This window comes from Aquarana catesbeiana, linkage group LG08 (assembly GCF_042186555.1).
Source record: "Aquarana catesbeiana isolate 2022-GZ linkage group LG08, ASM4218655v1, whole genome shotgun sequence".
In the NCBI taxonomy this organism is placed as follows: domain Eukaryota; kingdom Metazoa; phylum Chordata; class Amphibia; order Anura; family Ranidae; genus Aquarana; species Aquarana catesbeiana.
This window is the reverse complement of record NC_133331.1, coordinates 282,501,767-282,526,874: the sequence shown is the minus strand read 5'-3', so window position 1 is coordinate 282,526,874 and position 25,108 is coordinate 282,501,767. Positions and strand designations below refer to the sequence as shown.

The window sequence follows — 25,108 nt, the reverse complement described above, 5'->3', positions numbered from 1 at the left end:
TTACAGTAAAGTGAGTTTATATAGTGAAATACAGTAGTTAAAACTCTGACTGGTTAGATGTTGAATTTTAAAGCAGCAGCAAGCCTACTCATCTCACAGGTTTGCTAATCTGAAAGAAATTAGCTGCTTTTAAAATTAAACAGTCTGACGGAGTTCCAGTCACTGCATTTTACTATATAAACTCGCTTTACTGTTAAAAATAAGTGTAAAATGCAAAACTCCGGTGAGTGTAACAAGGTGTCCGCTTTCCCCCTTCTCAGTGTATAATTACTGTGGAGGAGTGCGGGGTGTAGCAAGATGGCGGCGACGAAACGTTACTTTTGCCACACATTCTGACAGGTCACCTAAATCTCATGAAACAACGGCGCTTCCTACGCTGGAGAGGGATACTAACGCTGCTGTTGCACCGGAGCGCCACCTGCTGGCTGGATTTCAAATACATCTCACCTAAGTGAGCTGTCTCTGCCACTGTTGCGCCAGAGTCACCACTAGAGGGCGGCCGCTGTATTTGAGATGGGGAAATGTTCTCAGCGCAAGAGGGCCAGCGGCCATTTTGTCGTAGAGCACCCACTTTCTGTCTTTATTGCACGTTGCCAGTTAATTTGACTACAAAATTGCTAGTTTTGCATGAAATACATATGCATTCATCTCTCAGTATTAAGTAAAAGTAAAACTAAAATGATTTAAGCTGATATCTGTGGATGGGAGAGGAGGAGGGGGGGGGGGTCAGCTTGGCCGCCATTTTGTTGTAGCCCAGAGGAGGAGGAAAGGAGGACTTCCAGGCTGGAGAGTGTGTTCCCAGTGAGGAGGAGGTAATAATGTCTGCTTATTATGGGAAGAAGAAGAGAGAAGGGGGTGCTAGCACTTTGTGTGGGCTGTATGGGGGGTGGTCATGTGACCCTGTGAGTCAGATAAAGTGTTCTGTATGAGGAAGACCAGTGAGGTTCTCACACCAGACAGAAAGTACATAAGTGGCTCTCTGGCTGAGTTTTGTTACAAATCCTGGTGAAAAAATATGTCCTGTGGAGCGACTGACGCATTTCACGTGTGAACCTGAGTGTGAAACGCATTAGTGCCTCTGTAATCTCTCTTCCACCTAAATTAATAATGTGTTCTTTGGAAGTCCGGCTTATCTACTTTGTGCTGGTTTTTAGTTGGCTGAAGATGGGGCCGTGTCGGCCCCCCTTTGAGAGCTCCACCGGTTAGGCAGCGTTAGGTTATTGGCACCATTGGGTGGGTTTTCTTTCACAATATGGACATTGTTTTGGTTGTGGTTTACTTGAAGTTGGGCTCTGAGTGCCACAGGTTCACTTTATCGCTGGATCCACCAGAAACACAGCTTTTCTTCACCATCCATCGCTCCAATCAACTATCGGGAGCGCAGAAAGAAAGCTTTGTGTAAGCTCAGATTAGAGCTTACGCATGACTGACCCGCTCCATGTGACAGTGAGGGGCCAATCATTAACCACTTGAAGACCAGGCTTTTAATGGCACTTTTTGTTGAAGACCAGGCTTTTTATGGCACTTTTTGTTTACAAGTTTAAATCAGTATATATATACACACACACACACAATGCTGTGAAAAAGTATTTGCCCCCTTTCTGATTTTTTTTGCTCATTTGTCACACTTCAATGACTCTTAAAAAAATGTTATTATTACATGAAGATAACCAGAGTAAATACAAAATGCAGTATTTAACCACCTCAATACAGGGCAATACGGGGCACTTACACCCCCTTCCTGCCCAGACCAGTTTTCAGCTTTCAGAGCTCTCACAGTTTGAATGACAATTACTCAGTCATGCAACACTGTACCCATATGAAATTTGCGTCCTTTTTTCACACAAATAGAGTTTTCTTTTGGTGGTATTTAATCACTAATGGTTTTTTTTTATTTTTTTGTGCTATAAATAAAAAAAGACCGTACATTTTGTGAAAAAAAAGCCTTTTTCTTTGTTTCTGTTATAAAATTTTGCTAATTAGTATTTTTTTTTCATAAATTTTGGCCAAAATTTATACTGCTACATATCTTTGGTAAAAATAACCCAAATTAGGGTATATTATTTGGTCTTTGTGAAAGTTATAGAGTCTACAAACTATGGTACCAATCATTGAAAATTGATCACATCTGATCAGACCTTCAGTACATCAGGTTAATCTCATTTCTTGAGACACTAACAAGTCAGGAAAGTACAAATACCCCCCAAATGACCCCTTTTTAGAAAGTAGACATTCCAAGGTATCATGTAAGTAGCATGGTGAGTTTTTTTAAGTAGTAATTTTTTCCCACAATTCTTTGCAAAATGAAGATTTTTTTTTTTTTTTTACACAATTGTCATATTATCAGGTTATTTCTCACACACAGCATATGCATACAATAAATTTCACCCCAAAATACATTCTGCTACTCTTCCCGAGTATGGCGATACCACATGTGTGAGACTTTTACACAGCCTGGCCACATACAGAGGCCCAACATTAAGGTAGCACCTTCAGGCGTTCTACAAGCATAAATGACAACATCTCATTTCTCAACCACCTATTACACTTTTGAAGGCCCTGGAGCACCAGGACAGTGGAATTGCCCACAAAATTACCCCATTTTGGAAAGCAAACACCCCAACGTATAATCTATAAGGCATGATGAGTCTTTTGAACGGTTCATTTTTTCCAGAAGTTTTTGGAAAATGAAAACGCATTTTTTTTTACACAAAATTGTCAATTTATATTTCTAACACATAGCATGTATAGAGCAAACATTACACCCCAAAATACATTCTGCTACTCTTCTCGAGTATGGCGATACCAGATGTGTGAGACTTTTACACAACCTGGCCACATACAGAGGACCAACATTGAAGTAGTACCTTCAGGCGTTCTAGGAGCATAAATTACACATCTCATTTCATTACTACCTATCATACTTTTGAAGGCCTTGAGCACCAGAACAGTGAAATTACCCACAAAATTACCCCATTTTGGAAAGCAAACACCCCAATGTATAATCTATAAGGCATGATGAGTCTTTTGAACGGTTCATTTTTTCCAGAAGTTTTTGGAAAATGAAAACGCATTTTTTTTACACAAAGTTGTCAATTTATATTTCTAACACATAGCATGTATAGAGCAAACATTACACCCCAAAATACATTCTGCTGCTCTTCTCAAGTATGGCGATACCAGATGTGTGAGACTTTTACACAACCTGGCCACGTACAGAGGACCAACATTGAAGTAGTACCTTCAGACGTTCTAGGAGCATAAATTACACATCTCATTTCATTACTACCTATCATACTTTTGAAGGCCTTGAGCACCAGAACAGTGAAATTACCCACAAAATTACCCCATTTTGGAAAGCAAACACCCCAACGTATATTCTATGAGGCATGGGCTGCAGATAGGTACTCGGGTACTCTGATGGGCTGCAGATAGGTACTCAGGTACTCTGATGGGCTGCAGATAGGTACTCAGGTAACTTGATGAGCTGCAGACATGTACTCGGGTACTCTGATGGGCTGGTAACAGGTACTCAGTTACTCTGATGGGCTGGTGATAGGTACTCGGGTACTCTGATGGGCTGGTGACAGGTACTCAGGTACTCTGATGGGCTACAGATAGGTACTCGGGTACTCTGATGGGCTGGTGACTAGTATTCCGGTACTCTGAAGCGCGGTGACAGGTACTCAGGTACTCGGTACTTATATGAACTGTGACAGGTACTCGGGTACTCGTATGGACTGTGACAGGTACTCAGGTACTCAGGTACTTATATGGACTGTGACAGGTACTCGGGTACTCAGATGAACTGTGACAGGTACTCGGGTACTCAGATGGACTGTGACAGGTACTCAGGTACTCAGATGGACTGTGACAGGTACTCGGGTACTCAGATGGACTGTGACAGGTACTCGGGTACTCAGATGAACTATGACAGGTACTCGGGTACACAGATGGACTATGACAGGTACTTGGGTACTCAGATAGACTGTGACAGGTACTCAGGTACTCAGATGGACTGTGACAGGTACTCGGGTACTCAGATGGACTGTGACAGGTACTCAGGTACTCGGGTACTCAGATGAACTATGACAGGTACTCATATGGACTGTGACAGGTACTCAGGTACTCATAAGGACTGTGACAGGTACTCGGGTACTCAGATGAACTGTGACAGGTACTCGGGTACACAGATGGACTATGACAGGTACTTGGGTACTCAGATAGACTGTGACAGGTACTCAGGTACTGGGGTACTCAGATGGACTGTGACAGGTTCCTTGATGGCTGGTGACAGGTCCTCTTTATTGGGGGGGGGGTAATCAGTGTGATTGGTGTACACTGTAAGCGGTAACAAGATGTTACCGCAATCTCCTTCTCACACACGATCGGTGTGTGAGGAGGAGAACCCGGTAACATCTCGTTACTGCTCTATGTTTACATTTAGTGATCAGCTGTGAAAGGATCACAGCTGATCACGTGGTAAACAGCCGCCGGCCAATGTTCGTTTACCAGCATCGGTGATGGGCTGTAATATTCCTATTACAGTACAAGGAATGTAAACATCCCTTGTAATATAAATAGAAATATGGGGTCAAAAAGAACCCTTACCTTTAAAAGCAAAAAAAAAAAAAAAAAATAAAAAAAAAAAAAAATCTTTTGCTTTAGAAAAAAAAAAAACTGTTTACTTCCACCCTGGACCTCAAAATGATGTCAAGGCCATAGAGGCGGTCAAAGACGATCTACTCTTTGATTGCTTCGGGGACCACCCGGCCACACCATCGGATCATTTCTCGGGAAGCCTGATAAACACCGACAAGCTACGGGATGGGGGGGGGCTCATGAGCCGCTCGTAATGCTTGCAAATGAAAGCCAGCCACAGGTAAAAAAAAAAAAATATCGGGTTTATGGCTGATGTCTTCAGCCGTAATCCCGGTAAACCACTTCAAAGCTGTAACGTGTATAAAGCGGTTAAAGCGGAATTAAACCCTTTGATTTGAAGTGGTTGTAAACTCCTCCATATACCCAGTGAAGTGATCGGCCTCAGATGATACACAGGGATGTGCCTGTTTATCTGCAGTCTTTTCTTGTCTACATCTGTTTAAAGTCAAGAATTTATACAGCTTGCCTCAGCTTTCAGAAAACAGGGGGCAGAGAGCTGAAATTACAGAGCTCAGTGAGGAAAGGTCTGAGAGCTGATTGGAGGGAGGAGACACACCCCCTTCCTTCACACAGCACACAGGAACAGAGCTGAGGCTGTCAATCACAGACTGCATGCTGGAGATTCCTCCCTTGTCACTTTTTTTTTTTTCAGGAAAAAGTGTCAGAAGTGATTCATGCAGATAGCAGAGGATGGAGGCCAGACAGAAATTACGCGTCATGCTCTGGATTGACACACTATAGAGGGATATGCTTTGTTCATATTTCATATTTGAGGCTTACAGCCACATTAACGGTTTCCTAAAACAGTTAGCATCAAGGCATGCTGGGAATGCAACTGTCATATTGATTGTGCTCTCAACCAAACTGTCAAACCATCAAATATCTGGTGTAAACTACAGATCACACATAGGCCAAGATGGCAGCTTCCTTGGCTGATAAAGATAGAAGGGTTTGGTTCCACCTTATTTCCAGACTTGGGTATGTGTAGCTGTTATGTTCATCCAAAGTGTGGTTGTTTCATGTAAATGAAGAACCCTTGATTTGTTTTACATATTTGGAAGACCATGATTTTTATTTTCTTTGGGTTGACGGGTGGTACCCATGTACTGTATTTCTCCAGAACTTTCACCTCGGTGTTGTGTAGAGTTAGTCCTGCTGGTGAGGAGCTAGAGCATTGGCCAGTTCAGCAATGTATATGTTGACAATAGATAGACTTAGGCCAGCCATACATGGTTCACATCTCGGCCGGTTTAGCAGGAACTGTCCGAGATTCAGACCGTTAAAGGGCAGGCTGAATGTACCAAGTTAATCGATCAATCAACTTGGGTAAAACCACTCTTTCCGGATTCTCTTATGATTATCGCTAGCATCTGCTATAGCCGATAGCGATAATCACTGTCTTCTCCCGGCAAGGACGGCTTCCCCTACCGGGAACAGACAACAGCTTGGCAGGAGGGAACTCCCCTGTCAACACTAGCCGTGGTTGCAGGAAAGAAATTCACACCGTGTATGGCAGGCCTTAGATTGTAGACCTTTCTAACTCCCAGACTTGCTGTAATTACTGTTGATCTTTTCCCTACCATTCCCATTTCCAGAATTTTAACCACTTAACCTCCAGAAATTTTTACCCCCTTCATGACCAGGGCATTTAACACTGCACTACTTTAACTGCCAATTGTGCGGTCATGCATCGCTGTAACCAAATGAAATTTATATATTTTTTTTACACAAATAGAGCTTTTTTTTGTCAATCACAGCCTGTGAGCCAATGAGGAGAGTGAGGTACCGAGCCTCGGCTCTATGTGTTTTATGGACACATAGAGCAGGGCTTGGGAGCGAACACGCACCAGTGCCCCCATAACAAGTGGCTTGCTATTGGGGGTACTGGTTAAGGACGGGAACCCAAGAAGAAGAGGATCGGGTTGATCTGTGCAAAGTCACTGCATAGGCCAGGTAAGTATGACATGTTTGTAATTTAAAAAAAAAGCCAAACCTTAATACCACTTTAAGGAACAAGTCTGGGTGCCACACTTAATGGACGGTCTTCATAAAGTCCACAAAACTGGCAGATATTTTCTCATGTTTTGTATGGTGGACATGGTTCCTGGTGATGCTGTGCAGGGCGTAGATGTGATCTGCAGTGCGATGGCTTGAAATGAACCCTGCTTGGCTTTGGCTTAGGACATTATGTTGTGTTGGAAAGCTGAGGACTCTTTTGTTCAAAGTCCTATTGAACAGTTTTCTCAGCATGCTGCTAACACATATCCCTCTGTGGCTGGACTGGTGTCCATGATAATTGATGTGTGTTATGGAGCCTTCGTTTCATACTTAAGCATAGTAACCAGTACTCGGGACTCTCCACTCTTACCCATTCTCTCTTGTTCTCCTTCTTCCCTCTTCTCTGTCATTCTCTCTCACTCATGAAACTGTTCAATATATTTTTCCTAATTTTATATATTGTATGTTTCTTGTTCTGATTCCAGAAAAGCCACCGGGGTCTAATTGAAGGCATAGAGTGTTTACAAGGAAACACCTCCAAATAGATCACCTGACTGAGGATGGAGAAGGAGCGGAGTCACATGACAGAGAGGATACTGAACCTCACCCTGGAGATCATCTACCTGCTCACTGGACAGGTGAGGAGGATTCTGGGAGGTCACATGACATCACTCTTATCTCTATTAATAAAACACAGACCTGACCGGAGAGGTGAGGAGGATTCTGGGAGGTCACATGACATCACTCTTATCTCTATTAATAAAACACAGACCTGACCGGAGAGGTGAGGAGGCTTCTGGGAGGTCACATGACATCACTCTTATCTCTATTAATAAAAGACAGACCTGACCGGAGAGGTGAGGAGGATTCTGGGAGGTCACATGACATCACTCTTATCTCTATTAATAAAACGCTGACCTGACCTGAGAGGTGAGGAGGATTCTGGGAGGTCACATGACATCACTCTTATCTCTATTAACAAAGCTGAAATCTGCCTGAAACCAACAACGACTTTGTATTGGCATTTCATTTTAATGTATTGTGAATGTTTTATCGAGCTTGCATTGAAACGTGACTTGATATATTTGATTTCTATACAGAATTATATCGCTTTCAAGTTGTCTGATGGCTTGGTGGCATCCAACGTGAGAAAGACCCAAAGTCCCTTTATAGATCCTCCATCTCACTCCCTGAGAACGAACAACAAGAAGGTTGAAGAAGTAACCAGCCAAATCATTGAACTGCTGAAAGGAGAGGTGAGCGGTGAAGGGAATTATGGGACGTAGTTCATAAAACAGAAGCAGAAACCACAGCATCAAAAACCAGTGGAGGAGATAACCTAAACAAGACAATCAGAGCAAGCCAATATAGAACACACCACAAGTCACACAAAAGAGGAGACCTGACAGCAACCAGTGGTTTAGGAGTGGTTTGGTAATCTCAACAGGCTTTTGTAGTTGTAGCAGCTGCCTTTGGGGAAGCTCAGTACATTTTAACTAGACTCTGGTGCCCCCATAACATGATAAATTCCCTAATTTACCTAGTGAGGTGAGGGAGGTCCAAGAAGAGTCGGTTGGCTACAACTGGACACAGTAACGTGAGTATAGGGATGTCTGTGCAAATTCTAATTTATCCAGATCTCGGTACATGTAGTAGCTGTCAGTTACATTTAAGTTGGACTTGTTCTGTAATGTTGAAAAACATTTTATTGCTCATCCAAGCACCTTCTCCAGTTCTAATAATTGTCAGGAACATACCCCAGCATCTATAGTCACACAAGTAACTTAGTCATTTCAACCACTTGACCTCCGGAAGGTTTTACATCCTTCATGACCAGGGCATATTTTGCAATTCAGCACTGCACTACTTTAACTGGTAATTGCACGGTCATGGTCAACACTGTAGGCATTTTCAATTTATATGATTTTTTCCACACAAATAGAGCTTTCTTTTGAAAGGGTCCAGCTGTGGGACCGTAATAAAGGGGCCCGCAATGGGAGTAAAAGATCCCTGGCTCAGTAGGAAGGGCCCGGAGTTTGAAGGGAAGGGCCAGTCATGGTTTCTTGCACTGGGGCCCTGAACGTACTAGTTATGCCTCTACCATGACAACCAGGTACATTGCCCAGCCTGGAACTGCCACCTGCTCACAGTACAAGTACTGTGGGCCGGCGGCAAGCAGTTAATCAAATCACCATGGAATTTATCCAGATAGATGTTCATTGTCCAAAAACAAGATGGGAGATGTAAAAGTTTGTGTGAAACCACCCTGTTCTAATTACATTATCCACAGTGGCGTCTCCAGCTTTCAAATTTAGGGGGGGCACATGGGGGGACAGGGACAAAAGTAGGGGGGCAACTATAAAATGTATATATATATATATATATATATATATATATATATATATATATATATATATATATATATATATATATATATATATATATATATATATATCCTGGGGCCCTTTACTACGACCCCACAACAGGCCCTTTCACATGTTCTGCAGTGAGCTCCCTTCCTACTGTATTGGGGTCCCCCAGGGTGGCAGAAAACAAGAGATATATGTCACCAGCATATCAAGAAAATATAAGGATCCAAAGCAGTGAGAGAACTATCAGGGTTGCAAAGGTTGTCTTGCCTCCGGGCCCTGGTGTTCTGCCACTGTGGGGTTCCCCAGCCTCCTCTTGCTGTCCTGCCCCTGCTATTGACAGCTCTGGTCTGGCATCTCTTGGAATTTACAGGCTGGTCCTCCTGTCCTAAGGACGGGAGAAATCAGTCTGTTTTTTCAGTAACTGAAAGTCCTGGTGGAGTCCTTCCTGCAACTCGCTCTTCTCCCTGCCAATGAGGATGCAGGTGAAGGAGCAGATCAGGCGGCCGTGGTTGTGTGAACGCTCGCATTATGCAGTGTCAGCGAGCAGGGGAGGGGGAGAAATCACCTGCAGGAGCTGACCGGGGACTCTCTCCCTCTTAGACATTGATTTTTTGTAAAAAAAAAAAAAAAAAAAATTTTTTTTTGGGGGGGCACATGGTGGGGCACAGCATAATGTTGGGGGGTCAGGGCCCCCTCTGGCCCCCCCTAGGGTCGCCATTGATTATCCAACCGTGGTGCCAAGAACAGGTGTTAATGGTTCAAGTTACATTGGTGAAGGTATGAAATGTTAATAAACCAGAGTAGAGATGTGAAAATGGCAATTAAGGTTTGAACCAGACGAAGGAAAATAAGGGTACAGGTGAGACACTGAAACCAAACAAAGAGGTAAGTGGTGTGTAGACAACTATGGGAAAGAAAGGGTACAGGGCAATTTGATGGCACTAACACAACACACACAGGGCAGGACTAAAAACAGGACTAAAACATGGATCGAAGACTGACAGCTACAATCTAGAACTGTGCATAGATGAAGACAGTATCATTGTGTGTTCCAGGTTCCTAAAGAGTATAAGGATGTCACTGTCTCTTTATCCCTGGAAGAGATGGAAGACATAGAAGAACAAAAGGATCCCAAGGACGTCATGATGGAGAACCGACCGCCCCTCACATCACCGGGTAAGAAGAGACCTTAATTTCTTGTAAAGGAGAGAAGAGTATTGAGGATCCACCTAGATTCACACATCCTCTGATATAAAGACATAGAAATAATGTATTCAGTCAGTGTGTGTGTTTCCTACAGAAGGATCCAGTAACAGAAATCCCCCAGATAGATCTCCCCGTCCTCTGTATTCCCGGGACTCCACACAGGAAGACAGTAAGATTCCAGAGGATGATCTGGTAGGTGAAATCCAAATCTAAATTCTAAATAATACTTTAAGTATCAAGTGGGCCTTTCAAACACTCCATCCGCTTTCCTCTTTGTTGGCTTGTCGTGCATTATCCTTGTTCTTCTCAAGAGTGAAACCAGCCATGAAATTGTTCACTGGCTACTATAGTAGTCTTTATTTTTGTTAAAGTGTCTACTTAGCTTTGTAATTTTTTTAAAGCATGATTGATTTTAAATTCATTAACAAAAATAAATTGTTTAAAGGAACCATTTCTGTATAGGTTATTGTGAATATAAACCAGAATGATTGTGAAGCAGAAGCCAGAGCGGAAACAGAAGACACTGATATTAGTGAGGATGAGCTGTATAAGGAGGATGAAATCCCCATAGAGATCAGCACAGGTGAGTGATAAACACTAAATCCAGAGAAGAGTCTCAGATTCTCCTTGTTCAGTCACTACAACAATCTCTTCTTCTCCCCCCTCCTCAGTCAGTAGACAGTAATGGGGAGACAGTATGTGCCCAGTGGGGGAGTCAGGAGACATCAGCCTCTATTAGACTCCGGCTCTCCTCCTCACATCAGGTCATTGTGTGTTACCAGCCAAGAGATGTGACCAGTCTCCCCCCACACACACTCTCTGGGGTCTCTCATACATCTCAGTACAGGGGGCTTCACTCTTATCTTTATTCACAGATACCAGAGACACCCTAATGAGAAATGTTAAAGAAGAAGATGAAGAGGAAATACGTGTAAAGATCAAAGAGGAGGAAATTCCTTTAGAGATTGGTACAGGTGAGTAGAAAACAATGAATCTTGCTGTTCTGCTCCACAATTTGGAGGGATTTACCCTCACTTCCTGTTGAGACTCAGAACCGGGAAGTGAAGGGAAATTTCTCCAATGAGCCACAGACAGCAAAAAAAAAAACAAACTGTCAGGGGGCATAACCATTATCTACTCTTTCCACAAGGAAAGGTTTAGGCCGCTGATGTAAATGATTCCACAGATATACACACCATTTCACCACATGTCAGTAACAACCCATGCGCTCCATACATACAAAGAAACCAAAATAAATAAGTTCAGAAATTAAGTTATGTGTAATAAAATAGAATGACACAGGGAAAAAGCATTGAACATGATACATTCAATTTACTTCATATAAATCCTTTGTTGGTAATGACAGTTTCAAGACGCCTCCTGTATGGAGAAACCAGTGGCATGTGTTGCTCAGGTGTGATTTCGGCCCATTCTTTCACACAAACAGTCTTCAGATCTTGAAGGTTCTGTGGGCCTCTTCTATGAACTCTGATCTTTAGTTCTTTCCATACCCATTTTCTATTGGATTCAAGCCAGGTGATTGGCTGGGCCATTCTAGCAGCTTTATTTTCTTTCTTTGAAACCAACTGAGAGTTTCCTTGTCTTTGTGTTTGAGATCATTGACTTGCTGAAATGTCCACCCTCGTTTCATCTTCATCATCCTGGTAGATGGCAGCAGATTTTTATCAAGAATGTCTTGGTACATTTTATCATTCATCAACGATATGAAGTTTGTCAGTACATGCTGAAAAACAGCCCCACACTTTGATGTTCCCACCTCCAAACTTCACTGTTGGTATGGAGGGTGTATTGGGGGTGATGTGCCATTTGACCTCCAAACAGAGTGTGTATTATGGCATCCAAAGAGTTCAGTTTTGGTCTCCTCTGAGCAGACTATATTCTCCCAGTATTTCACAGGCTTGTCTAAATGTTGGGCAGCAAACTTTAAACAAGCTTCAACATGCTTTTTCTTCAGCAATGGAGTCTTGCATGGTGAGCGTACATACAGGCCATGGTGGGTGAGTGCATTACTTATTGTTTTCTTTAAAAATTGTACCTGCTAATTTCAGGTTTTTCTGAAGCTCTCCAAAAATGGTCCTTGGCTCTTGGACAACTCTTCTGATAATTCTTTTCACTCCTCCTCTGTCAGAAATCTTTTGAGAAGCACCTGGTCTTGGCCAGTTTATGGTGAAATTATGTTCTTTCCACTTCCGGAATATGGCCCCAACTGTGCTCACTGGAACATTCAGAAGTTTAGAAATCCTTCGGTAACCAATGCCATCAGTATGTTTTGCAGCAATAAGGTTGCAAAGGTCTTGAGAGAGCTTTTACCCATCATGAGATGTTTCTTGTGTGACACCTTAGTAACAAGACACCTTTTTATAGGCCATCAGTTGAGACGGAACCATCTAAAATTAATTTCCACTGACAAGGGGCAGGATTGCTTTCTAATTACTGATAGATTTCAGCTGGTGTCTTGGCTTTCCATGCCTCTTTGCACCTCCCTTTCTTCATGTTCAACACCTTTTTGCTGTGTCATTCCATTTTATTATTAATAACGTAATTTCTGAATTTATTTGTTTTGGTGTCTTTGTATGTATAGATTGCATGGGTTGTTACCGTCATGTGGTGAAAATGACATGTTAATAGCACCTTTAGAAACATATTTATCTACAAAAATGGTAACGTGTGCAATACTTATTTTACCCACTCCATATACACATATATATATCTATATGCATATAGATATAGATATCTCTATAGATATATATAGACATATGTACAGGTATATATATATAGACATACACTCACACACACACTTTAAAAACATTTTTTTAGTCCTGAGCATATGTTTGATGTCTTCATTTGTTCCTATCTTCTTTTGTTTCTCATTCATTCCAGACGGACGAGACATCAGGATTAATATGGAGAGCTACTCTGTGATTTCTATAGATGGTAAAATAGAAGATGACATCAAAGAGGATTCTTCAGGAGAGAACCCCATTACCTCGAGTCATCTAACTCTTGACAGCGCAGATCTGTTATCCGATTCCTCGTTACAAAGCGGAAGCTTTCTCGCCCAGAGGAATTTTACTGCGGATAAACCATATTTATGTTATGTATGCGGAAGATTTTTCTCTCGGAAAACACATCTGATCGAACATGAAAGGACTCACACGGGAGAGAAGCCCTTTTCGTGTTCAGAGTGCGGGAAGTGTTTTATGCAGAAGTCGGCTCTGGCTCTCCATCAGCGGATTCACACAGGGGAGCTGTATCCGTGTCCAGAGTGCGGGAAGTGTTTTACTAGGGTATCACATCTCATCCCGCACCAGAGGACCCACAGCGGGGTGAAGCCGTTTTCCTGCTCCGAGTGCGGGAAGTGTTTTCTGCAGAAGTCAGCCGTCACCAGACACATGAGGATCCACACTGGGGAGAAACCGTATGCCTGTTCGATATGTGGGAAATGCTTCTCCATGAAATCAAACGTGATTGAACATGAGAGAACTCACACTGGTGAGAAGCCCTTTTCGTGTACGGAGTGTGGGAAGTGTTTTACGGAAAGGTCCAATCTTGCCACGCATCAGATAATCCACACTGGCGTCCGACCGTATTCATGTTCTGTTTGTGGCAGGGGATTTACCACTAAGCAGAATTTGCTTAAACACCAGCAGGTCCACACAAACGCTAAGTCACGCGCCAGTTCTGAGTGAAGAAAACGATCTTTAGAGAAACTGTCTCTTACATCACATCTCATTTCCTGAAGGGGATAAGAGCTTCCAGATGAGTCAACTCAGGTGCTGGGAGTAGTCCATGCATTTTTTTTGCCCGCATAAATGATGACATTATGATTTTGTTCTTTTAGGTTTTCTTTCCTGATTTACAATGGTAGTTTTTAGTTCTTTTCTTTTTTTTTAGTACTGTAGTCACTGGGAAGCAAGTATTTGATATCATTCCTTTTTTCTCTTTCTACTTCCCTTAAGGTTTTCCTTTTTGGTTTGTGCAATGTTCTTATAGATTAGCACAGTGATAAATCTATTAGGAAAACCATGGATTGAAAGTGGGATACAAATGCAATATTTAGAAGTCTTTTATGTTATACCACAGTGGCAGCACATAGCTCCAGTGGGATGAGCCCTCAGTTCAGGTGCTGCAAGTTTTGAAGAACCAGGGGAGGTGGGTACTTGAGTTTAGCCAAGTCAACCAGGACTAGCTGCCTGGGCCCAACAAATCTTCTCAGATTTGTTGAGTTTTGTTATACCACAGTGGCAGAACATAGCTCCAGTGGGATGAGTCCACAGTTCAGGTGCTGCAAGGTTTGAAGAACCAGAGAAGATGGGTACTTGAGTTAAGCCAAGTCAACCAGGTATAGCAACCAGCCTGGGCCCAACATATCTTCTCAAGCTTGTTGGGTTATGGTATACCACACTGGCTAGACAGCACATAGCGCCAGTGAGATGGGTCCACAGTTCAGGTGCTGCGAGGTTTGAAAAACCAGGGAAGGTGGGTACTTGAGTTTAGCCAAGTCAACCGGATCTAGTGGCCAGCCTGGGTTCGTCATGGCTTCTCAAGCTTGTTGGGTTATGTTATACCACAGCGTCTACAGAGCACATACCGCCAGTGGGATGGGTCCACATACATTCCTATTAGCATGGAATTATTTTGGCTTAGGGTGTATCAGGCACTGGGCAGGTAGCTTATGTGTACTGAAGGTGCTGCAAGAACACATCATATCGGGACCGTAGAGACAAAGAACATAACAACACACCCAAAATGAGAGTCCATATTTAAAGCTTCATTCCATTGAAACAGTTTGATAACCTCTCTAGTCATCCAGGTATTGAAAACTAGCTGCCGTGGAGTATGCCTACACATAATATAATGTCCTCGTCACCACCCTGAGTCCAGCCTTCCTATACATATCATTATGTTCCAAGCCCCGATGAAGGGAGTGCTCTTTGACCCCTGAAACATGACGGCTACCAATGCTGAATGTATTGAACTGATTTAATGGAATAAAACTTGAACTCTGGATTTTCATTTTAAGTGTGGCTCTCCATGCTTTCTCTCTGTGGTCCCAACAGTGGTAGGACAGGCGTGGCTGTCACATAGTTTTCCTTTCTGTAACAGATCAGATAAAAACACTAAATTAATGTTATGATTTCAGCTAATCAGTATTTGTATCCTTTTTTTCTGCAGCTTAGTGGTTGTCAGGAAATAAGGACATACACTACAATTCTAAATTAATGTACATTTTTGATTACAGGGCACTTGTGCAGCTGCATATACTTGAATTTCCTTCACTGCCGCACTGACTGTTCAGCCAATAGGAGCAAGCAAAGGAAGCACAGTGTCAGCTCTGAGTCTCTCTAGTTGTAGATTACATAGGACTGAGGATTTTCTCCCTGCCCTATGTGACAGCATTGCGACAATCACCAAGCACCAGCTCTGTCACATGAGAGGAAGGAGAGTGAGCCATGCGGTCCTTCATACTTAAAAGTATGGGTTATTTTCTTTGCTCCTGCCAACTAAATGGAGCGGCAGGGAAAACAAAGGAAAGGTCCTTATGTGTGTATGGGGAAAGGGGATCAATTATAAGCACAGGTTTGCTTTAAAGTGGCAAAAACGGCTGTTCCGGTAAAGACAAACATGAATACTTACCTGTCTAGAAGCCTGCATCACTGAACGTTGCTCTGTTGGAAAGAAATCCCTGAGATAGGATGACGTTTCTTAGGAAACTGACACTTCCAGGAGTGGCAATTACCTGGATCCCTGCTCAGGGCCGTCTTTAATATTGATTGGACCCTGGGCAAAAATGTTCTTGACACCCCCCCCCCCCCCCCACACCTGCTTTGAGACATACAATAAATAGCAGCTAGACTTAAAATCAGTTTACTATATCAGATCAGACAGCAATTGCGGTTGGTTGCCAGAGGTTACAGCATATTATTACTGCTTACTGACTGGTTGCTAGAGGTTGCAGCACACATTACGGCTCACTGGTTAGTTGCTAGAGGTTACAGCAAATGATTTCTGCTTGTTAATTGGTTGCTAGAGATTACTGTACAGTATTACTGCTCACTGATTGGTTGCTAGAGGTTACAGCACATCATCTCCTCACTGCAGGGGGGTATGATATACATATGAATGCCGCCTTTATTTACATATTAATGCCGCTGGCCTCAGCTATTTACATATAGATGCCGGTTATCTACATGTAAACACAGGGTCTGCAGGTGAGTCTTCTGTACACAACAATAAGGCAGAGCTGGGCAGCATTAGTACTAGCGCTTCACACTGAGATATTGGGACACAGCACAGGACTAAAACTACAAAGGACAAGGGAATTTAAACTGGGATAGTTGGCAAGTATGAGGCAGCTGCTTTGGGCCCCACAACAATGACAGGGCCCAGGGCAGCTGCCCCTTTTGCCCTGTCCCTGCTGTACTTAGTGGTTCCTCCCACCAACTTCTGTGTTACAACAGGACACAGTAGGGATGAAGGAGTTGGCACTGAGCACAGCAGGGGGCAAGGAGATAGACACTCCCTGAAGTGTCAGACGCTAAATAATCTTCCACTGGGGTATTGGCCAGTGCGGGCATCTGAAGACGCAAGTTTTCACTTCTTTGTTTACAGAGACAACGTTTTTTGCCACTTTTTGTCTGGTGTCAGTTTCAAGGTCATGTAAACCCTAGTAAAGGCAAAGGAAATAATAGTGTTAAGATAATTCAAACCTTAGTAAGGAGAAAATCATAAAATTGTTTTATGGTCACTGTTTCTCAACCAGGGTCCTCTTGGGGTGCTACGAGCACGGAGTTTGCCCTGCATCATCATCATGAGTTGCCATGTGGTGGGCCTGGCTGGCTGCCTGCGCCATAACAACCAATGATGCTCTAGGGCTAGGACAGGGGTTGATTGACTAAAAATGGAGAGTGCGAAATCCAGTGCAGCTGTACATGGTAGCCAATCAGCTTCAGACTCCAGCATGTTCAATTAAGTTTTGACAAAAAAAAACAAAAACTGGAAGCTGATTGGTTTCTATGCAGAGCTGCACCAGATTTTGCACTCTCCAGTTTTAGCAAATCAACCCCACAGCGTTATTTGTTGCTATGGTGCTGTGGTTGGTTTGCCTGCACCATGGTAACCCATGTTTCAGGGCAGGTAGCATGCCGGGTTGTGCCCAGCATTCAGGAGAAAATGGAGCTCCTCCACCCCCTGACCCCCGGCCATAGCGCCAGACCCAAAAGAGGGGACACTGTGGTGATGGTGGGGCATTGTTTTGATGGAGGACTCATGTATAGGGGGACTCTGACGTGAAGGGGGGACTTGGATGCAAAAGGAGGCTGTGATGTGATGGGAGGACCACTGATGTGAAAGGGGACCTCTGATGTCATGGGTGAACCTTTGATGTGAAGGGGGGACTTTGATGTCATGGGTGAACCTTTGATGTCATTGGTGAACCTCTAATGTGAAGGGGGGACTTTGATTGGATGGGGCACCTCTAATGTGATGAAGAGCTTCCAGGAGCAGCTTTCCCATTGATTATTATTATTATATAGGATTTATAGACTCACGGGCCACCTTATTAGGTACACCTTGCTAGTATCAGGTTGGACCCACCTTTGCCTTCAAAACTACCCTAATTCTTTGTATCATAGATTCAGCAAGGTGTTGGAAACATTCCTCAGAGATTTTGGTCCATAGGGACATGATAGCATCACACGGTTGCTGCAGATTTGTCGGCTGCACATCCATGATTCGAATGTCCTGTTCCACCACATCCCAGAGGTGTTCTATTGGATTGAGATGTGGTGAGTGTGGAGGCCATTGGAGTACAGAGACCTCATTGTCCAGTGGTGAGATGATTTGAACTTTGTGACATGGTGCATTATCCTGCTGGAAGGAGCCATCAGAAGATGGGGACACTGTAGTCATAAAGGGATGGACATGGTCAGCAACAATACTCAGGTAGGTTGTGGTGTTTAAACAATGCTCAATTGGTACTAAGGGGCCCAAAGTGTGCCAAGAAAATATCCCCCACACCATTACACCACCACCACCAGCCTGAACCAGTGATACAAGGCAGGATGGATCCATGATTTCATGTTGTTTACACCAAATTCTGACCCTACCATCCGAATATTGCAGCTGAAATCCAGACTCATCAGACCAGGCAATGTTTTTCCAATCTTCTATTGTCCAATTTTGGTGAACCTGTGCCAATTGTAGCCTCAGTTTCCTGTCCTTAGCTGACAGGAGTGGCACCCGGTGTGGTCTTCTGCTGCTGAAGCCCATCTACTTCAAGGTTCAATGTGTTGTGCGTTAAGATATGGTATTCTGCATACCTTGGTTGTAACGAGTAGACATTTAAGTTACTGTTGCCTTTCTATCATCTGGAACCACTCTGCCCGTTCTCCTCTGATCTCTGACACCAACAAGGCATTTTCCTCCACACAACTGCCGCTCACTGGATATTTTCTCTTTTTTTGGACCATTCTCTGTAAACCCGAGAGGTGGTTGTGTGTGAAAATCCCAGCAGATCGGCAGTTTTTGAAAAACTCACACCAGCCCGTCTGAACATGGCATGGTTGTTGGTGCCAAACTCATTTAATTCTCCTTTTTTTCCCCATTCTGATGCTTGGTTTGAATTTCAGCAAGTTGTCTCGCCATGTCCAGATGCCTAAATGCTTTGAGTTGCTGCCATGTGATTGGCTGGTTAGCAATTTGTGTTACCAAACAATTAAACAGGTGTACCTAATAAAGTGGCCGGTGAGTGTAGAGCGCCAACACTTTACGCAGCACTTTACAATATAAAGGGGGACAGTACGATGACAACACAATTCAATACAGAAGGAATGTAAAAAAAACATTTCTGTTTTTTACATTTTAGAATGGGGTCCCTCGAGATTTTGCATCATTTTAAAAGGGTGACTAAAGAAAGGTTGAGAAACGCTGTTCTAAACCTTAGTAAAGGCAATGATAGAAGATTTGGAAATGTGTTAAAATCAAAACTTTATTTGACTTTTAAATACTAAAAACAAGTATTTAGATTTAGAAAAGGTCTAGAAGAGATGCAAGTACAATATAATGTGTACCAAACTTACAGTTCAAATTACAGTGAAACCTCGGATTGCGAATAACGCGGTTAACGAGCGTTTCGCAATACGAGCATTTTTTTTTTTTTTTAATCCTGACTCAGTTTGCGAGTGTTGTCTCACAAAACTAGCAGGATTCAAGCCAATGCAGTGTGCAGTACCGCATTTGGCCAGAGGTGCGGGGGCACCGATTGAAGCCATTCAGAGTCGTTTGTAAATACTCGGAAACACTCAGTTCCCGAGCCTTTCCGAGGGTCTCCGAGTTCAGCCGAGCTGTCCCCGAGTATTTCCGAGGCTCTCCGGCGCCCCCTCCCACTTCTGGCCACATGCGGTATTGCATGCTATAAAAGTCAATGCGGAACAAATTATTTTCGTTTCCATTGACTTCTATGGGTAAACTCGCTTTGATATGCGAGTGCTTTGGATTACGAGCATTCTCCTGGAACGGATTATGCTCGTGATCCAAGGTTCCACTGTAGTCTAAAAAATCAAATTTAGAAGAAGACTTGACTTACAAGTACAAGATGGATAAGGCAAGGCCTGGTATGGTGGGATATGACTGATGGATGTTTGGGAAACTTTGCCGAACTATATATTCCTATGCAATACAATAATAATTTAGACTTAAATTATTTTTAGGTTCTATTTCTGTCAAATTTAGTGTCCTATTACTTGTCACTACTCATTGCACTTGCCCTCTTTGGTTAGTCATAGAAGGACAGATATCTCACCAACATTGGTGGTAATAATGGCAGCCTTGAGTTTCTTAAAGGAGCACTGGATCCATTTTGATTTCCCCCACAATTTGGCCTCTTTAGGTTTGCACTATTATCCTCGGAGATACACTTATTCCCTTTTCTCCATCAGGAAGGACACAGTTGGTGCCTTCCTACTCCAACAATTTCCATCAAGTCCATGTGCAGTTTCCGAGGACTGCCGGAAGTCTTGCTTTTACCCCCTTAAAGTGGTTGTAAATCCTTACAGACCACTTTTACCTACAGGTAAGCCTAGATTAAGGCTTACCTGTAGGTCCAAGAAATATCTCCTAAACCTACACGGTTTAGGAGATATTTGCAAAAAGACAGGCACCGCTGTCTTTGGCGCATGCGCCGTAGTCAGCGGCGTGCAGGCGCACTGAGCATGCCGCTGCTAACGGCAATATGCCGTTAGTGGCGGCCCCCCGTGCGCATGCGCGGGAGTGACGTCAACGCGGCTTCGGCCAATCACAGCGCAGGAGCCACAATACCCGGAAAGAAGATGGACGCTCCATAGCAGAGGGGACATCGCAGGCTCTTGTGTCAGGTAAGTGACAAATAATGGGCTACTATGCGATGCATAACAGCCCATTATGCTTTACCTTTTCAGGGAAACAAAGAGGAAGTAAACCCACCAGGGTTTACTTCCTCTTTAACCACTAAGGACCAGCCTCGTTTTGGATTTTAGGTGTTTACATGTTTAAAACAGGTTTTTCTGCTAGAAAATTACTTAGAACCCCCAAACATTATATATGTTTTTTCTTCTAACACCCTAGAGAATAAAATGGCGGTCATTGCAATACTTTTTTTTTGCACCGTATTTGCGCAGCGGTCTTAAAAGCGCACTTTTTTTGGAAAAAATTCACTTTTTTGAATAAAAAAATAAGACAACAGTAAAGTTAGCCCAATTTTTTTTAATATTGTGAAATATAATGTTACGCCAAGTGAATTCATACCCAACATGTCACGCTTGAAAATTGCGCCCGCTCGTAGAATGGCGTCAAACTTTTACCCTCAATAATCTCCATAGGCGACGTTTAAAAAATTCTACAGGTTGCATATTTTGCGGTACAGAGGAGGTCTAGGGCTAGAATTATTGCTCTCGCTCTACCGGTCGCTGCGATACCTCACATGTGTGGTTTGACCACCGTTTTCATATGCGGGCGCTACTCGCGTATGCGTTCGCTTCTGCGCGCGAACTCGTCGGGACAGGGGGGTTTAAAAATTTTTTTTTTTTATTATTTTTATTATTTATTTTACAAAATTTTATTTATTTTTACACTGTTTTTTCAAAAAAAAAAAAAATAGTGTCACTTTTATTCCTATTACAAGGAATTTAAACATCCCTTGTAATAGAAAAAAGCATGACAGGACCTCTTAAATATGAGATCTGGGGTCAAAAAGACCTCAGATCTCATATTTACACTAAAATGCAATTAAAAAAAAAAAAAAAATTCATTTAGAAAAATGACATTTGAAAAAATGTGCCTTTAAGAGGCGTGGACGGAAGTGACGTATTGACGTCGCTTCCGCCCAGCAGTGTATTGGAGACGAGTAAGCGCCATCTTAGCCTCACTCGTCTCCAGACACACCACAGGATAGGACGCAATCGCCTCTGCTGCTACCGACGGCTCCGGTAAGCGGCGGAGGGCACCGGATCGCGGCGGGAGGGGGGGAGGCCCTCTCCCGCCACCGATAAAAGTGATCTTGCGGCGAATCCGCCGCAGGGACCACTTTTATCTGAAAAACGACCGCCGCACGAAAACAGGGATACCGGGGTTATGGCAGCTAGCTGCTGCCATAACAACGATATCCACGTTCAAAGTTTGGACGTATATAGTCGTGCGGCGGTCTTGAAGTGGTTAAAGTGAATTTCCACTTTTGCAGCCAAATTGGGCTATCCCCTACTTTATATTTGTTACATGTTCCAATTCACTCCGCAATAACTTAAAATATTTTAACATTTCTTTAACCACATGTCCTCTGGAAGATTTACCCTCCTTCATGACCAGGCTATTTTTTGTGATGCGGCACTGCATTACATTGACAATTGCACGGTAATGCGATACTGTATCCGAATAACATTTTTGTCCTTTTTTTCCCAATAAATAGAGCTTTCTTTTGGTGGTATTTGATCACCTCTGCGGTTTTAATTTTTTGCACTATAAATAAAGGAACCCAGACAATTTTGAAAAGAAAAAAAAACAATATTTCTTACTTTCTGCTATAAAACTTCTCCAATAAAAAAAAAATGTAAAAAATTAAATTTCTTCATAAATTTAGGCCAATTATGTATTCTACTACATATTTTTGGTAAAAAAAATCCCAATAAGCGTATATTGATTTGTTTGCACAAAAGTTAGAGTGTCTACAAACTATGGGATCGATTTATGGAATTTGTATTTATTTATTTTTCACTAGTAATGGCGGCAATCAGCCACTTATAGCGGGACTGCGACATTGCATCGGACACTAAATGACACTTTTTTGGGGACCAGTGACACTAATACAGTGATCAGTGCTAAAAATATGTACTGTCACTGTACTAATGACTCTGGCGGGGAAGGGGATAACATCCGGGGCGATCAAAGGGGTAAGTGTGTTTCTAGGGCAGTGGTGGCGAACCTTGGCACCCCAGATGTTTTGGAACTACATTTCCCATGATGCTCAACTACACTGCAGAGTGCATGAGGATCATGGGAAATGTAGTTCCAAAACATCTGGGGTGCCAAGGTTCGCCATCACTGTTCTAGGGGGTGCTTGCTAACTGTGTGCCTAACCTGAGTTTTTACTATGGGAAGGCAGAGATCCATGTTCCTGTTCTGTAGGAACACAGGACCACAGCCTTTCCTTCTTACAGAACAGCAATCTGCCTTGTTTACATAAGCAGACTGCCGTTCTGCTGAACGATTGGTGGGTCCCAGTGGACATCGTGTCTGCTGGACCCGCTAATTGGCTCCTGCTGTGTCCAATCACAGCGGGAGCAGGTCAACGGTGGCATGCATGTGCACCCCAGACCCGGAAGTGCAGGATTAGGTACAGGTACGTGACCCTGCTCAGGGGATCTGTTTTGCTTTACGATATACAGTCGGCAATCGGTTAATATTTACAGCAAATATGTAAAAATATTATTTAAAAATTGCTTTTCTTTTTTAGATGCTCTTTTCTGGAACCTCCAGCCCTGAAAACCCTACTTGGTTCTTTTTGTTTACGAGGGGGCTGGGGTGCTGTTTTTGCCACGATTAACCCTGTCTGTACTATGCTGGCAGATTTCATTATCCGTTCTAAACTAGATTTGACCACTGTCTCTCCTAACAAAGTGTTAAAGATTTAGAAGCTGGTCTTTTTGTATTGTAAATTAAAGAGGTGCTCTAATCATTATTGTAAAGATTAAAAGTCAGCAGCTACAAGAACTGTAGCTGCTGACTTTTAATAAACAGACACTCACCCAAACCCCAACCTCTTCGGTCCCTGGCGCTGGCATCTTCACTGTGGAGACCCGGCTGTGACAGCTACTGGGCATGTGAGAGCCGTGCATTGTGAATGGTCCCGGAGTCTTCTCCGGAGGGAGAAAACTTTTGCTTGGATCCACTAGAAAACCACGTACCCCCAAAAATGTGCCATTTCTGAAAGGCGGGGGGGGGGGGGGCTTAAAGCAGAACTTTCTCTTTTGCTCATTGAGAGAAAACTCAGCCAGTCTTTAGCCTTTGTATTGGGACAGACTCACTCTGAACTTGTTCAGAAATTCTTGCAGTCAACCTAGACATCTTCTCCTAACAAACATCTAAAATGTAAGGAACATTTTTAAAGATTTTTTTTTTAAATATCCTGTGTCAATGGGAACAAACCTATAGTGGGGATTTGTCAAAGTTAATTGCAAAAGTGCAAATACACTTTAAAGCAAACCTGTGCCCAGATCATGGAAGTACCGACCGCTACCCTAATGTTAAAAATTGAGAGTACCATTGCAATGTAAATCTTCTGTTGCAGCACCGTGTGTCACCATGTTGGATTCTTTTAGGAGAGGTTTGTTAGCTGTATCTTAGTAACCCTGTTAACACACAGCCAGAGCTGGCCAGCAAGCTCTTTTGACAGCCTCTGGTTGCATTGCACTGGCTGTCAGAGAGATTGCAGGAGAGATGAGTGAAAAAGCTGCAGTGTCGCAGATGGGAGGGGGAGCAAGGCTGCAATAGAATTACTTCACAGTGCCTGCAGTGATTGGAGTCTACATACTGTAATAGTATATTATTTATTTATTTCAGGTACTTATATAGCGCCGTCAATTTACGCAGCACTTTACATATACATTGCACATTCACATCAGTCCCTACCCTCAAGCAGCTTACAACCTAAGGTCCCTAACTCACATTCATACATACTAGGGCCAATTTAGACAGGATCCGATTAACTCACCAGCATGTCTTTAGAGTGTTGGAGTAAACCGGAGTAAACCCACGCAGGCACAGGGAGAACATGCAAACTCCAAGCAGATGGTGTCGTGGTCAGGATTTGAACCAGCGACCCTTTTTGCTGCTGTGTGAAAGTGCTGACCACTACACCACTGTATATCCTGACCACAGATTCACTTTAAGCAAGACCTACTTGGTCCAGTCCTGGCCTGATCGTAACTAGCAATGGTTGATGTAGGAGATTGCTTTGCTTGGAATTGTCCTTGCATGGCCACCGTTACTAAGTATACATTTTGTGTACTAGAGAAGGAAAGCACTTTAGACCAGTGGTTCTCAACCGCCAGGCCATGGTCCACTGCTGGGCCATGGCCTCCTCTTGCTATTAGGCCACCACAGTGCCTCCCAGCTCCCATAGTGCCCCCAACCTGCCATACCTGCCTGCAATGCCCCAAGGTTCACTGAGAGCCCTTAGCCCACTACAGTACCCCCCCAAGTCTCCTTCACAGCCTACAGCCCCCTATGGCCCCCCATAGCGCCCACACCTTCAGCAGTGTGCCACAGTGCCTCCTAGCCCATGCAGGGCCCTACAATCTCCCACAGTGCTCCTGCGAAGC

General features: G+C 43.3%; 1 protein-coding gene across 1 annotated transcript; it reads left to right on the top strand.

Annotated features, from left to right (window-relative positions):
* Positions 1–742: 742 nt before the first annotated feature.
* On the top strand, positions 743–22,771 carry LOC141104619 (uncharacterized). The gene is made up of 8 exons (XM_073594272.1): positions 743–812; positions 7,146–7,298; positions 7,761–7,916; positions 10,088–10,208; positions 10,333–10,430; positions 10,701–10,821; positions 11,114–11,212; positions 13,140–22,771. The coding sequence occupies exons 2-8, from the start codon at positions 7,221–7,223 to the stop codon at positions 13,946–13,948; spliced, it is 1,482 nt and encodes a 493-aa protein (XP_073450373.1). The 5' UTR covers positions 743–812; positions 7,146–7,220; the 3' UTR covers positions 13,949–22,771.
* The last annotated feature ends 2,337 nt before the right edge of the window (positions 22,772–25,108 follow it).